Source organism: Bos mutus, chromosome 8 (assembly GCF_027580195.1).
Source record: "Bos mutus isolate GX-2022 chromosome 8, NWIPB_WYAK_1.1, whole genome shotgun sequence".
Taxonomy (NCBI): Eukaryota; Metazoa; Chordata; class Mammalia; order Artiodactyla; family Bovidae; genus Bos; species Bos mutus.
In genome coordinates, this window is record NC_091624.1 from 52,459,023 (window position 1) to 52,475,302 (window position 16,280).

Sequence of the window (16,280 nt, forward strand, 5' to 3'; positions counted from 1 at the left end):
ATTTGAAATTTGAATTTTACATAGTATTAAAACTCATCAGTAACCACAACAATTTAGAACATATATCTACAAAATTTTTCAGAGGGCCCCCTGATGGCCCAGTAGTTCAGAATCGGCCTTGCAATGCAGGGGATATCAGTTCGATCCTTGGTCAGGAAGATGTCAGCAGAGCAACTAAGCCAGTGCACCACAACTACTGAGCTCTCACTCTAGAGCCCGAGAGCTGCAAGTACTGAAGCCCCCTTGAGCCTGTGCTCTGGCAGCAAGAGAAGGCGCCACATTGAGAAGCCTGAGCAACACGTTTAGATAAAGCCCCTGTGCTGCAACGAAGACCCAGCACAGCCAAAAAATAATTTAAAATACATTTTTCAGAAAGGAATATTTTATCACTGATTTTTTTTTTTTTTTAGAATTGCTGGAACATGGTGATAATGAAAAGGACACTGACTTTTAGTGAGTTTTGTTTTTAAATTCTTTACAAACAATACCTTATTGCTTAGAGTGGCAGGACCTCTGCTACCATCCCCACCCCAGGCACACTGCTACAGTGATTTTAAATCTTTGAAAAAAAAAAAATCATATGGGCCAGACAAAACAGATCTCTGAGCCCTGGTCTAAGGTTTATATTTGGAACTTAGAGTCCCTCTTCCCACATCAGTAGCATCCCATGTGGCTGGGCTGTCTCTGGGCGGGGCAGGTACTTGGCCGCTCCCTGAAGTGAACAAGTGCAAACACTGGGCTGGTTCCCAGGACAGGACTGGGCAGAGGTTTCTTTACTTCAACTAACTTTTGAGGTTCACAGTTCTTAGGGACAGCTTGGATGAAGTGGACTGGAGGAGGGAGTCAAGCTTCCTCTATCGTCTAAATCTATTACTATTATACCAGTAATAATAATAACAAAAGTCATTCTTAACCCCTGTCCCTTGGTTGTGGGGCAGCCTCAGCATGTGGTGGGACTGTAGGCAGAAGGGGGCCTCCTCATCCCATTTTCACTTTGTAGCATGCCCACTGAGGATTATGTCCTCCCTCTCCTTATTCTCTGTCAAGGGACTCAGTGCTGGAGAGAAAAGGCAGACACCCTGGGGCAGAAAGTAATCTCCATCATAAGGCCTGGCTTGTCTTGTAGGTCCTGCCTCACGCCACTTCTACCCGCCTTGGGGTCTTCATGAGCTCCCGTGCCCAGTGTTCAATAAACTCAGGCCTACCTCTTTTCTGACTGAAATGGGTACAGAGACAGGGGAAGGGTGGGGGTGGGGGCGGAAGTTTAAGAGCTACTGGGTGGCGCAGGTGCAGGCACAGGGCGGTGTCTTTGTTCTTTAACTCATCCCTCCTCCCCTTGCTCCCCTCCCCCTTCCTCCCCGGAAATCAGCGACTTTGCCACCACCGGTATTGGAGATGCTGAGCTGTGGGGGTCAGGCCCAGAGAGGGGTGGGAGTAAAGGGGGCTGCCACAGCTGTCAGATCATAAATCAGGCTGATCCTTTGGTTCAGGCCAGGATGACTACAGCAGGCCAGAGCAGACTCTGCAATTGCACGGATCATCGCACGGATGAGCTACTGACCGGTGAGCTGGGCGGGGCAGGGGCAGGGGGAGGGGTCACGTGGCCCCATGTCCCACTTGCTGGGCCCTGGAGGGTTAGGCTGGGCAGTAACACTCCCTCCCCACTCTCTCACATCCACAGGAATCCCCTCTCTGACCAAGGGGTGGGGGCTGTGGGCCCTCTTAGGGGCTGTGACCCTGCTGCTCCTCATCTCACTGGCTGTGCACTTGTTCCAGTGGACCAGTGGCCGGAGCAGGAGCCAGCCAGGACATGGACGGTGAGTGGGGGGCAAGAAAGATGGGCTGATCGAGAGTTCCCCCCTTACCAACAAGTCACCTCTCATCCCCTAAACTCTGTGTTGCAGCTCTGGGGAGTCTGTGGAAGACGTCCCTCTGTATGGGAACCTGCATTATCTGCAGACAGGTAGGAAGCTGGCTAAGGGGAGGGGTGCAAGTGGCTAGGTCCTGGGTGCAGGGGGAAGAACAAGATGTGACCAGACTCCTGTTCCCTGCCCCAGGACGGCTGTCTCAGGAACCAGGGCCAGACCCACAGGATTCAGCCTCTGGAGGCCCTGCCAGGGTGAGTCAGTTGTGGCTGAAGAGGGGAGGGAAGGTAGTGGGGGATTTCTCAAGGGTCCCGTGAGCTTCTAACAGCCTTGCATCTCCAGGCTGCAGAGGAGGTGATGTGCTATACCAGCCTGCAGCTGCGGCCTCCTCAGGGCCGAGTCCCCAGCCCTGGAAGCCCCATCAAGTACTCGGAGGTGCTGCTGGACTCCGAGCCAAAGCCCCAGGCCTCAGACCCTGAGCCAGAGCTCTACGCCTCAGTGTGTGCCCAGGGGCGCAGAGCCCGAGCTTCCTTTCCAGACCAGGCCTATGCCAACAGCCATCCCGCACCCAGCTGAGACAGGGGGCCGTTACATTGGTTACTGCTATCCCGTCTGGGGCCGTGACTGTTTCCCAACCACCCCCTGAAGACAGGCAGCCCTTTCTCAGTCACAGGACTGATGGTCCCTGAATTTCCTATCTGAGCTGTGAGGGAGACCTCTCAGAGGAATGGCAGGCCCTGTTTCTTGAGGATGGAGTAAGAAAAGGCAGCGGCCCCATCCTCCACCTCTTTTTCCCCCCTCTATCTGTTCCTCTCAACCCCCAAACTCCAGATCCTTCCCATTCCACACCGTTTAGTCTACCCCTGACAACTCCGTGTCTCCTCAGACACCGGAAGTGGGCAGTAGGGGAGGGGTAAAGAGTCTGCAAGGTCAGTGAGGGGTATCCTCCTCAGGAGCCCACAGGCTGGACGGGTCCTGGAATCCGGTGACCTGAGAAACCCAAGCCTGGTCTCTGACTTGAGAAGCCTGGCAGAACACCAGTCTCCATCCTGCCGTCTCTGTCGTGTGCCAAAGTTTTTAAATAAAACTTCTGAAAAAAGTGTTTCGATTTGACCTAGAAAGTGACACACACCTGCAACAGGCCCCACATGGTGGGCGTGTGAAATCTGCTCTCTGTGCAGAGCACTTCTGGGAGCATCTACCTGGGGAAAAGGGGCCGCAGCATCAATGATGCAGGGATGGGTGTTACAGGTGGGGGCCGGAGTCCAGTTGCTAGGCCGTCCCCAGGGTTTGCACACAGAGCCTCTCCACTCCCATCACCTGGGGTCTTCAAGCTTCCCAGCCTCTGACCTACCTGCCCAGGGCCATCACCCACGACCTGAGGTCTGGGCCATTTCCCCCTTCAGCCTTTGTCGATCTCCTGACAGACTCTACTAAGGTTTGAGTGGAAAACAGGGAGAAGCTGAGGCTTTTACTTCCAAACTTCTCTCCTTTCCACTTAGAGTCCCAGAGAAAACCACAGAGTAGGTTTTCTAGGCTTCCTGGACCTCTGAGGACCCCAACCTGGGTCTCCCCAGAAGAGGTCCCAGTCGCGGTTAACAGCAGGCAGCTGGGGCTGCGTAGGAGGGAAGGTGGCTTTAGGGGCGGGTACCGGACGTGGGGAACCGCCGGCAGGGATGTGGGGTTCTGAGAGCTGCTGTGCTAAAGACGACTCAATGTGCCCGAGGCCCGGGAGACAGGAGACCCTGACAGTGGAAGACGCAAGGCCTGGGGTCCAGCCAGCCTCCTGGGACGAGCCGGGAACCGCGGCGGAGGTCTAAAGCGCCCTCAATCCAGGCCGCAAACCTTGGCCCCTAGACGCCTTCTCCTCACGGGATTCACACAACGCCCGCGGTCTCGGCTAGCTCAGAACTAAGCCCCGAGCGCCCCCTCCCGACTCGACGCGGCCTCGCCACCACCTCTGCTCAGGCCTATTGCAGCTCGGGCCACAGCATGCTGGGAGATGCAGTCCCGACCCCGCGGGACTGCCCTTCCGAGTCTCTCCTGGGACTTCGCTGAACTCTGGCCATGCGGTCTCAGAGAGGCGGCCGTCCGTCTGAAGCTGGGTGCTATTTGAACTTTGTTCTCCTTCCAGTTGCCAAAGCCTGGATCCTCTGCCTTCTCTTTCTTCTACAACTCTTGGATTTTTCTTACCTTCTCATCTTGCTTATCACCGAGGCTCGTCCCCTAGCCTAGGTCCTCATGCCTGAACGCCAGGACTGTGGCAACTTACTGACTGATCCCTACATCAAGAAAATAAGTCGGGGCAGCCAGATCCGCCTCCGACACCTTCTAAGGTCCACTCCCCACCTCCAGCCCTTGCCACGTCTCGTTAGCTGACCATGAAATACCTGACAGTTCTCTCCCTTCTACAGCTCCAGGTGCTTTCCTTAGCAGCTTCCCTTCCCTCCCTAGCGTCTATTTCCAGCCAGAAGGAGCGCCGTGTCCTACGCAAATTCCCAGGGGTGGAGTCAGGGGAAGTCACCACGGCCGGGGTGGGTGTGTGTGTTTGGGGGTGGGAGGAGGTGCGTGTTGCGGGGGGTGGGGTGGAGTACGGTGGGGAGGTGGTGGTGGCAGGAGGGCAGCCCAGCTTTCCCCCTCTTTCTAAGATTCCAGCTGGGAGGATAGGATTGCGCTAAAGAAGCGAAGAGGCAGGGTCTTTGGGACAATCAAAGGCGCAATAATCTTCATAACTTTGGGAGATGGTGAAGGACAGGGAAGCCTGGCGTGCTGCAGTCTATCGGGTGGCAAAGAGTCAGACACAACTTAGCGACTGAACAACAAAGGAATTACTTCTAGATGGGGAAGGGCCTCAGAAGCCCTTCAGCCAAGGCCCCTCCAGCGTTGGCCTTGCTCTGCACTGTCAAGATAACGCTAAATTTACAAGCTAGTTTTGGCTATAAAGGAAGGGAAACAAAGCTGAGACACGGAGACTGACCAAGTCTTAATGATTTCATTTGAAGCCTTGGATTCAGCCATGCCCAGAGCTAGACCAGCCTCCTGAACTTTTTGGTTATGCTGCTGCTGCTAAGTTGCCTCAGTCGTGTCCGACTTTGTGCGACCCCATAGACGGCAGCCCACCAGGCTCTCCCGTCCCTGGGATTCTCCAGGCAAGAATACTGGAGTGGGTTGCCATTTCCTTCTCCGTTTTGGTTATGTAAGCTAATAAATTCCCTTTTTTTGCGTAATTCAGACTAAGTTAGATTTTTTTTTCTCTCTCAACCACGAGTTCTGACTAATTCTGTGGGGAAAAACCAGCTGATCAAGGCCAACTGAAAATGCTAAACCTCTGAGATCTTTCCTTATTGTTTAACTCCACCAACCACCCTCCTCTGATTTAATAACTATTCTATCATGCCATTTGAGCCTAAGAGATTTCTGCATATGGTGTGAGTTAATCTAGTCTCTCTCTTGCCAAGCTTTTACATTTCTAGATGTAAAGGAAGCTGACAGACCTGACCGAAACTTATACCCACTGCAGAAATCACCCTGTGAGCTTCCAGAGATTGGGAACTCACTTCCTTACCAAACACTGCTTTCCAATCTTTCTTATTGTTATAACTTCTTTTTTTAAGCAGAATCTACTTCCCTGTTACTTTTGTCACCAGTTCTGCCTCCTGAGCTAGAGTTATACCGTCTTTTACCTCCTGTACATGACAGCCCTGGAGGAATTTGGAGCCAGCCTTGATGGATGGCCGAGGTCTCCCCCCTCCACCACCACTTCTTCCCAGGAACAGCTTTCTAAAGTTCCTTTTACAGTTCTTTTATAGACCATATTTGCAGCCTACTCATCCTAAGACGTGGGGGCCTCTCTCTTTATTGGGCACTTAATCCACAGGACCTTTGTTGGAAAGAAATACACTCCTTTAGCCTAGCTTAAGTAAAGCGGTGTTTATTGTAAGGACACCTGGGTATTTATGAGGCTGGATGGAATGGGAATCCCATAACAGTGTCTGCGATCTGACTGGGCATATGCAGACTGTTATTATCTCTGATTCTGGCATCACTGGGGACCTTGGTGACAGGAGGATGTGGGTCTTCACACTCCTTCTCCTCCAGCCCTGTGAATCACTCTGTGTCTGCTTCTTTTATTTTTTCCCCAAATTTCTTACCACTTTGCTAACCTGCTTCCTATCCCTTAATGTGTATTCTCTACTTCATGCTTCTGCTTCCTCACAACAGTTTTATGTTTCCTCCTCTGTCTCATGATCTCAGTCACATGTTTAATTATAGGAATAATGTGAACACATGGTTAAGAAAATAAAATAGATCTAAAGGGTATACAACAGTGGTACTCAACCAGAAGTAACCGTGACAACCCCAGGGGACATTTGGCAATATCCAGAGACATTTTTGGTTGTCACAGCTGGAGAGGGAGTGCTATCAGTCTGTGGTGGGTGGAAGCCAGGGATGCTGCTAAACACTCAGATCAGTCACTCACAGCAGACAATTTCTGGCCCCCAAAGTTAAAAGTGCCAAAGTTGAGAACTCCTACTAGAGGGTCCCCCCTCTAGTAAACAAAGTAAAAGGCTATCCCCCGCCCACCTCATTCCTACACCCAGCTGTACTTCCCAGAGGTACCTACTGTTCATGACTTCTATTTTTAAGTCTTTGGTAAATATCATTGTGCATGTGTGCTAAGTTGCTTCAGTCATATCCTACTCTTGATGATCCTATGGAATGTAGCCCGCCAGCCTCCTCTGTCCATGAGATTCTCCAGGTGAGAATACTGGAATGGGTTGCATGCCCTTCTTCAGGTGATTCCCCAACCCAGGGATTGAGCCCAAGTCTCCTGTGGCTCCTACATTGCAGATGGATTCTTTACCACTGAGCCACCACCCGGGAAACCCAGAATATCACTGTATCTGTCAATTATACTTAGACTACCCAGAATGAGGAGATTCTGGGCATGTGGCAATCCTACAGGAGCTTCCACACTTCTCAGGCAACTCCCAGCTACAGGTGATAAAGTTTACATGGGCTCTCCTGAACTGGCTGAGAGAATTCCCTGCAGACAAGTTTCTGGAGAGCAGCCTCAGGACAGCAAGAAGTCTCAGAACAGTCAGGTTCCCAAGAACAATGAATGGCTTTGCTGAATTTCCCTGACTCTCCAAAAAACTCATGATGGATCAACTTTCTCAGTCCTTGAGGCTGGGAGAATGCAAACAAACCAGAGGGCAGAGAGACCTGCTAGAGGAAACAGACGAACCTCTTACTGAAGAAATGAGAGCCTGGAGGAGATGTGTGTGAAACTCAAACACAAAAGATTTCCCTGAGCCTGAAAATATGTTATCAAAACTAAAAATGTTTATAGATAAAGCAAAGGTGAAGCTAAAACTCAAAAACAGGTGTAGAAAAATCAAATAGATGAAATATCTCAAAACATGTAACAAAAACATGCGGATGCAAATCATGTGGTCAAAGATGGGAAACTGGAACAGACCCAGGAGAGTTAACTGCAAATTCTATGAGTTCCTGGAGAAAAAGGAACAGGAGAGGAGAGGTCATAATTAAATCAGTTCAGTTCAGTCACTGAGTTGTGTCCCACTGTTTGTGACCCCATGGACTGCAGCACTCCAGGCCTCCCTGTCCATCACCAGCTCCCAGAGTTTACTCAAACTCCTGTCCATTGAGTTGGTGACACCATCCAACCATCTCATCCTCTGTCCTTCCCTTCTCTTCCCGCCTTCAATCTTTCCTAGCATCAGGGTCTTTTCAAATGAGTCAATTCTTCGCATCAGGTGGCCAAAGTATTGCGGTTTCATCTTCAGCATCAGTCCTTCCAATGAATATTCAGGACTGATTTCCTTTAGGATGGACTGGTTGGATCTCTTTGCTGTCCAAGGGACTCTTAAGAATCTTCTCCAACACCACAGTTCAAAAGCATCAATTCTTCGGCCCTCAGCTTTCTTTATAGTCCAACTCTCACATCCATACATGACTACTGGAAAAACCATAGCTTTAACTAGACAGACCTTTGTTGGCAAAGTAATGTCTCTGCTTTTTAATATGCTGTCTAGGTTGGTCATAGCTTTTCTTCCAAGGAGCAAGCATCTTTTAATTTCATGGCTGCAGTCACCATCTGCAGTGATTTTGGAGCCCCCCTAAATAAAGTCAGTCACTGTTTCCACTGTTTCCCCATCTATTTGCCATGAAGTGATGGGACCAGATGCCATGATCTTAGTTTTATGAATGTTGAGTTTTAAGCCAACTTTTTCACTCTCACTTTCATCAAAAGGCTCTTTAGTTCTTCTCCGCTTTTTGCCACATCCATTGGATCATCGAAAAAGCAAAAGAGTTCCAGAAAAACATCTATCTCTGTTTTATTGACTATGCCAAAGCCTTTGACCATGTGGATCACAACAAACTGTGGAAAATTCTTAAAGATATGGGAATACCAGGCCACCTGACCTGCCTCCTGGGAAATCTGTATGCAGGTCAAGAAATAACAGTTAGAACTGGACATGGAACAACAGCCTGGTTCCAAATTGGGAAAGGAGTACGTCAAGGCTGTATATTGTCACCCTGCTTATTTAACTTATATACAGAGTACATCATGAGAAATGCTGGACTGGATGAAGCACAAGCTGGAATCAAGATTGCCAGGAGAAATATCAATAACCTCAGATATGCAGATGACACCACACTTATGGCATGATTAAATAATAGATGAAATATCCATGAGCTGAAGAAAGACTTAAGTTACAGACTGGATCTATAGGAAAAGACACACACTTATGAAGGCAGTTGAAAGGGACAAACTTCCAGTTATAAGATAAATACTAGGAATATAATGTACAACATGATAAAAAAATTAAGTCTGCTGTATGTGACATATGAAAGTTGTTAACAGAGTAATTCTAAGAGTTATCACAGGAAAGCATTTTTTAAATACTTCTTTAAATTTGTATCCATATGAGATGATGAATGTTCACTAAACTTATTGTAATAATCATTTCATGATGTATGTACATAAAATCTTTATTTGTACACCTTAAACTTATAATGTTAATTATATCTCAGTAAAACTAGAAGAAAAACCACACACTTAGTCATATACAATTTAAAATTTCTAAGCTCTAAGGATATGGGAACTCATACACATTTTCATGCAGAAAGAAGTTCCTTTCTTCTTATCTGCTACTTTGGAAGTTAAAAGACAGCAAAATCGAATGTGAGCTAATGAAAGAAAAGGCCTGAAATCCAGAACCAGCCAAGGAAGAAAGAAAGGTATTTGAAAATTTGCAAAAACCACTCAGTATCTTATCTGAGAAATACTTTTAAGATTTTAATGAAACAACAAATGAATCGGAACAGAGACTTCAAGATAGGGGAAGATGAAGAGGAAAGAAAGCAGTGGGGAGCAACGAATCATGACCTATATATTTATACCTATATGTGTATTTATAACATGTAATAAATTGCTAAATAAGGACCCTTGGAACAGATGTGAGGGGCACACTGTGGAACACACTGTGAGGGAAATTCTAATAAGGACTAAATTACATCAATAAAACTCTGGAATCAGGTGGTGGGAATAAGGGGAAGGTAAGTGTTCTAGTGCCTAAAGGGGGAGGGATTGGGAGGATGAGAGGGGAGAGAGGGGGCAGGGAAAATAAGGAAGTGGAAGATAAACCGAGTAGGATGGAAATAGCTGTTCTGGGTTCACACACTGAAGAGGCATGGGTGCCGATATAGAGGGCAGGGCAGGAATTGTTGCTGTTGTTTAGTTGCTAAGTTGTGTCCGACACTTTTGCAACCCCATGGACTGTAGCCCGGAAGTTTCCTCTGTCCATGGGATTTCCCAAGCAAGAATACTGGAGTGGGTTGTCATTTCCTTCTCCAGGGGATCTTCCCCACCCAGGGATGGAACCCACGTCTCCTGCATTGCAGGCAGATTCTTTACTCCTGAGCCACCAGGGCAAGGGATGATAACTATTAATAGAAGGATGAACTCCAAATAACAAAGGGGAAAAATGAACAGCCATTCATTCAATCCAGCAAAGGTAAAGAAAAGAAGAGTTCACAACAGTGTAAAGAAATTTAAAATAAGTAAGATGGAAATTATAAATCAAATACATCACTCATTACATAAATATGAGTGGACCGAATTCCTCCATTAAAAGGCTGTCAGACTTTGTTATAAATCAAATTCTGGTTCATATTATTTAAAATAAACACACTTAAAAAATGGTAAAGAAACTTTCAATATAAAGATGTAGAACAGGGATAGTAAGCAAATAAACAGAAAGCAGGGGTAATGCTGATCTCCAACAAAGAGAATTGAGGTTCAGGCTGAAATTGCTGTGAAGACTGCCCACAAAGTGGTAGGAGAGAACATTGGGGGTGATAGGACTCTTCTGTTTCTTGGTTGTGGTTACATGGCCAAGTACATATGGCCTAAAACTCATAGGCCTGTACACTTAAAAACTGATGAAATTTAATGTATGTAAAAAATTTTAGCATACGTAAATTGCAATACAGCAGTACTTTGGCCACCTCATGCGAAGAGTTGACTCATTGGAAAAGACTCTGATGCTGGGAGGGATTGGGGGCAAGAGGAGAAGGGGACGACAGAGGATGAGATGGCTGGATGGCATCACTGACTCGATGGACGTGAGTCTGAGTGAACTCCGGGAGTTGGTGATGGACAGGGAGGCCTGGTGTGCAAAGAGTCATGGGGTTGCAAAGAGTCGGACACGACTGAGCGACTGAACTGAACTGAATTGAACTGAAAGCTGGCTTTAAAAAAAGAACAAAACTACTGTGTTCACAAAATTTAAATGCTGAATGAAAAAACAGTGTAATGCCAGAAACTCTCTCAATTACCCTGTATCCTATATTATTCAGTCTATCCCTGAAATACCATAAAGATACCAAGCTTTTTTTTTTTTTAAAAAGAGGAAAAATAAAGGGATTACTTATTTCAAAAAATTAGAAAAATAACAAGAAAAGAAGCCAAAGTAATCAGGAAATAACAAACGCTGACGTGAATGGAATGGAAAATAAACAAAAATACTAAAAAGCATACACTTTAAAAAAAAGTTCTTTAAAAGGGCTAATAAAATAGAAAAACATCTTACAAGCATAAGTAAAGAGAAAATAAGAGAGTTAAAAATAGAAAAGATTAGTTGTGAGAAAGAAAACATTATTATAGATAGAAGAGAGGAAGATTTATTTAAAAGTGCAACTTAATATTCCTCAACAGCCAATTTGAAAATTTAGAGGAAATGGATACATTTCAGGAAAAATACAAATTAGCAAAATTGACCCCAAAGAGAAAAGTTTGAAAAGGTCAACTTATCTTAGAAAAAACTAGAATAGAAAGGTGATTAGGGATCTACCTTTGAAAAAGACTGCATTTAATTGATGCCACAACTAAGTGTTATCTAACCATCAATAAGAGTAATTGCCATGCTATTTCCAGAGTCAAGATTATGGAAAAAAGAAGAAAGTCTCTCATATTTAATAAACAGAGCCAGTATAACTTAGTACCATCCCCAATAAAAACTCTAAGTATTTGCTGTTGGGAAATCCTAACAGCAAATATTGTTCTTAATAGTGAAACACTAAAATCACATTATTGAAATAAAAGTTTAGACAGAAATGCCTGCTATTACCCTTGTTGTTTATCATATCTTGGAAGTTTTACCAAATGCAATATAACAAGAGAATGGATTATTATGATTATCTGAAAAATTATAAAGCTATCTATCGTTTTTGCTGATATGATTGTATTATCAAAAACTTCAAGACGAGTTAAAAAAAAAACTAGTAAAAAGACAATACAGGGGCTTGCCTAGTGATCTAGTGCTTAAGAATCACCTGCCAATGCAGGAGACACAAGTTTGATCCCTGGTCAGAGAAGAGCCCACATGCCGTGGAGCAACCAAGCCCATGCAGTACAACTACTGAGCCCATGCTTGAGAGCCCACGAGCTGCAACTACTGAAGACCACGTGCCTAGAGCCCTTACTCCACAACAAGAGAAGCCACTGCAATCGGAGGCCTGCACTCCTCACCTCCCTCACTGCAACCAAGCAAAAGACCACATGCAGCAACGAAAACCCGGCGCAGACAAAAATAAATAGACAAATAAAGTAGATATGCATGTATTTATATATATACATATATAGTGTGTGTATATATATAAAGACAATTAGGAGAGTTGACTGGATACAAGATAAAATAATGAAAGCAAATTGCTTTTTTCCTCAGTTCAGTTCGGTCAGTCATGTCTGACTCTTTGTGACCCCATGGACTGTAGCACGCCAGGCTCCCCTGCCCTTCCCCATCTCCCAGAGCTTGCTCAAACTCACGTCCATTGAGTCAGTGACGCCATCCAACCATCTCATCCTTTGTCGTCCCTTTCTCCTCCTGCCCTCAATCTTTCCCAGCATCAGGGGCTTTTCCAAACAGTTGGCTCTTCTCATCAGGTGGCCAAAGTATTGGAGCTTCAGCATCAGTCCTTCCAGTGAATATTAGGGTTGATTTACTTTAGAATTGACTGGTTTGATCTCCCCAGCAGTCCAAGGGACTCTCAAAAGTCTTTTCCAACACTACAGTTCAAAAGCATCAGTTCTTCAGTGATCAGCCTTCTTTATGGTCCAACTCTCACATCCATATATGACTACTGGGAAAACCATAGCTTTGACTATATAGACTTTCGTCGGCAAAATAATGTCTCTGCTTTTTAATATGCTTTTTTCCTAGTCTAGCAATAAACAGCTCAAATTAAAAATGGGGAAATATGCACTAAAATTATCAAATTCTTAGAATAATAACAACTATAGTCAGCATCATAATTCCATGCACTCTTCTAAGCAATCCTCACAACACCCTCTTGAGATAGATTACTATTGCCAATCTTGATTTGCAGAAAGGAACACTGAGGAATGGGGCGATTAAGTGATTTACCCTATATCACTAGCTAGTAATGCATTAAGAGTTGAAATTTGAATTCTAGTAGCTGGCACTGAGACAACCCTTGTAACCACTATAATACTGTATGTTAATTTAAAAAATTGACATATAACATTATATTAGTTTCAGGTATACAACATGATTTGATATTTGTATATATTGTGAAATGATCACCACAGTACCTCTAGTCAACATGCATCACTGCACATAGCTTTTTTTTTTCTTGTGATGAAAACTTATAAGATCTACTTACTCTCTTAATAGGAATCTACCGTATAGTACTAGGAACTCTACTCAATACTCTGTAATGGCCTATACGGGAATAGAATCTAAAAAAGAGTGGATAATGCATATATATAACTGATTCACTTTGCTGTATAGCAGAAGCTAACACAACATTGTAAATCAACTATACTCCAATAAAAGTTAACTGTAAAAAAACCTTAGTAATTTTTAAATATACAATGGAGTATCCCTGGTGTCTCAGACGGTAAAGAATCTGTCTGCAATGCAGGAGACCCAGGTTTGAACCCTGGGTTGAGAAGATCCCCTGGAGAAGGGAATGGCTATTCACTCAAGTATTCTTGCCTGGAGAATTCCACGGACAGAGGAACCTAGCAGGCTACAGTCCATGGGGATGAAAAGAGGCTGACATGACGGAGCCACTAACACTTTCACTTTCACAATATTATTAACTATAGTCATCATGCTGTACCTTACATTCCCAGGACTTCTTTTTTTAAAGTCTTTATTGAATTTGTTACAATACTGCTTCTGCTTTATGTTTTGGTTTTTTGGCTGCTAGGCATGTGGGATCTTAGCTCCCTGACCAGGGATTGAACCCTCCCCTCCTGCATTGAAAGACAAAGTCTTAACCACTGGACCACCAGGGAAGTCTCTAATTTTTTTTGTTTTAATTGACTGGAAGTTTTATAGTGTGTAAATTTAGTCAAGAATTGACTTCATACATATTTATATGAAGTCATACAATATAACTATAAGATACAAAGTCAGCGTGGGACAAACAGAAAATCAGCCATCTCCCAGGGAGTGAAAGTGCTGAGTCCTAACCACTAGACCACCAGGGAACTCTGTCAACCATCTCCTTGGAAGGGAAGATAAAGTATCAGAAGAAGGGACTTCCCTGGCTGTCCAGTGGTTAAGAATCCACCTTCCAATGCAGGGGAAGTGGGTTCCATCCCTGATCGGGGAAACTGAGATCCCACATGCCACCGGGGCAACAAAAAATGTCCCCCGTGACTCAACCAAGATCTTACGTGCTGCAACTGAGACCTGATGCAGCCGAATAAAGAAATAAATAAATGTTTTTTAAAAACCAGAAAAAAGTCAGGTCTCCCCAAATTAAAGTATACTGTTAGTTACTATAGTTCCAATTTGTATCTCAAAGAACAGTCAAGGACAAATATCTTTTTAAAAAGAAAGAGAGATTTGTCTTACCAAATAGATCAGAACATGCTCAAAGACTAGTTAATCAAATCAATAAGTAGAAGGGAATCAATAAGTAAACAGGAATAAAAAATTAGGTATATATGTATATCAGAACATGGCATTTCAGTACGTTGGAGAAAGTAAGGATGACATAAGAGACGGCCCTGGAACAGGTGCCTGTCCTTACTGAGAGCCAATGCCTGGCTGGGACTGTGTACCTGCTGGGCTTTTGTTCCAAAGCAGTGGTGCCTCGTCGGGGAGAACACAGCTTCTCTTGCAGGACACTCACAGCATCAAAACTGAGGTACTGAGACATTGACTTGGGTTCCAGGCTATCCTTGTGGGTTCTGGTCTATCCTTTCTCCCCTACTTTTCATCCACCTGCTTTCCAGTTTCCTGCCCTGCAGACCCCACACTTCAGCATCAGAAGCAAAGATAACAGCCTTCCATAGACTGTTTAGCTCTTATAGTTAGTTGCCCAGTTGTTTCTGACTCTTTGTGACCCCATGGACTGTAGCCCAGGCTCCCCTATCCATGGAACTCTCTAGGCAAGAATACTGGAGTGGGTTGCCATTCTTTTCTCCAGGGGATCTTCACAACTCAGAGACTGAACCCAGGTCTTATAAGTGTAAGACGTATAATGTGTTGAGGTGATCCATTTATATATTGCATTATGGTTACCACCATGGTTAGCTAACACCTCTATTATGTCACATAGTTAACACTTCTTTTATGTGGTGAGAACAGTTTGAGCTTTGACTGACATACTAGATGAAAGATGTATAAGCTTTCACTGTATTATTCTTTCAACTTTCCTTTAGGCCTCAAATTTTCAAAATAAAATTCTCAGGGGGAGGGAAATACAAAGGATCTAACATTAATAGAAGAGCAAATTCAACTGGTTAGCAAACTTGAAATATGTTCAAATTTGTTAGGAGTCAGGGACATGCAATTTAATAAGGAGATACCACTTAGTGTCCACTCGGGAAATTTCCCCAGTGGAAAACTGGGGCTCACAGTTACTGGAGGACTCTGAAAGCCAGGGTAGACTATGTGCCCCCAGAGTTAGCTCCCCAGGGTGAGTTGCTAGGATGTACACCAGTTCCCACCAGTCATCAGTTAAGAGCTGTTCTGGCAGGAGGCACTGATTTCCCGCAGCTTCTCACTGCCTGCCAATAAAAAGCTGCAAAGATCCTGGCAGTTGGAAGAAGTGCACCCAGTGGGAAGGCCTGGGGGCCAGGGATGTCTGAGGCTCTGTGTGCCTCCCCACTGCTACCTAAGTGCTTATCTCCACATTCTCCCATTTAAATTCTTGAAAACTAAATTCTTTTTTCCTTTTTGGCCATACCACAAGCGTGGCACGTGGGATCTTACATCTCTGACCAGGAATTGAACCCACATTCTCTGCAGTAGAAGCCTGGAGTCTTAACCATTGGACCACCAGGGAAGTCCCCTGAGAGCTAGCATTTGATAACCTCACATCCTCCCTGATTTCTAGGCCAAGCCACCCCAGAGGGGTGGTCTCTGGACAGACCAGCCTTGAATCTGCTGCCACTTGGTTATCTCAATCAACTGAGGTCAGAGGGGTTGGGGGGAGGGTCACATAACACAACGTTGAAGGTCTAGGGCTGCCTCATCAGTAGGGGTCTGACCCCTTAGAAGGGGCTGTAGGTGTGGCCGGCACAGTATTTGGCATTTGTGGTAAAGCAGCTGTAGTCCTGCTGGGCAGCCTTTTGTCACCTGCCCTCCTAGTCATATGGCTAACTCATAATGAACTTGTAGCCTACTGCGTGCAGTTTCGAGGTTGTAAAATAAGTGAGTTGAGCTCACTAAGATTCCTTCAAGCTCCAAACGACTGGTAACTGCCTCTTGCCTCAAACATTTATACATAAACTATCGTTAAGCCAGGACTGCCTCCAACTGATGCTTACATAAATTTTTTAAGCACCAAATTTCATTTCTTCAATATATGTTAGCTGTTATTATTCATCTTTATTATATCTCA

General features: G+C 45.1%; 1 protein-coding gene across 1 annotated transcript; it reads left to right on the forward strand.

Moving 5' to 3' along the window:
- The first annotated feature begins 1,374 nt into the window (after nucleotides 1-1,374).
- Nucleotides 1,375-4,386, forward strand: SIT1 (signaling threshold regulating transmembrane adaptor 1). Its single transcript, XM_005900766.3, has 5 exons — nucleotides 1,375-1,563; nucleotides 1,682-1,817; nucleotides 1,905-1,963; nucleotides 2,058-2,119; nucleotides 2,208-4,386. The coding sequence occupies exons 1-5, from the start codon at nucleotides 1,497-1,499 to the stop codon at nucleotides 2,439-2,441; spliced, it is 558 nt and encodes a 185-aa protein (XP_005900828.1). The 5' UTR covers nucleotides 1,375-1,496; the 3' UTR covers nucleotides 2,442-4,386.
- The last annotated feature ends 11,894 nt before the right edge of the window (nucleotides 4,387-16,280 follow it).

Coding starts and splice junctions, on each gene's coding strand:
- SIT1 (XM_005900766.3), top strand. CDS start 1,497: ATGACTACAGCAGGCCAGAGCAGACTCTGCAATTGCACGGATCATCGC. Junction 1,964..2,057: donor CCTGCATTATCTGCAGACAG/GTAGGAAGCTGG, acceptor TCCCTGCCCCAG/GACGGCTGTCTCAGGAACCA. Junction 2,120..2,207: donor CCTCTGGAGGCCCTGCCAGG/GTGAGTCAGTTG, acceptor TTGCATCTCCAG/GCTGCAGAGGAGGTGATGTG.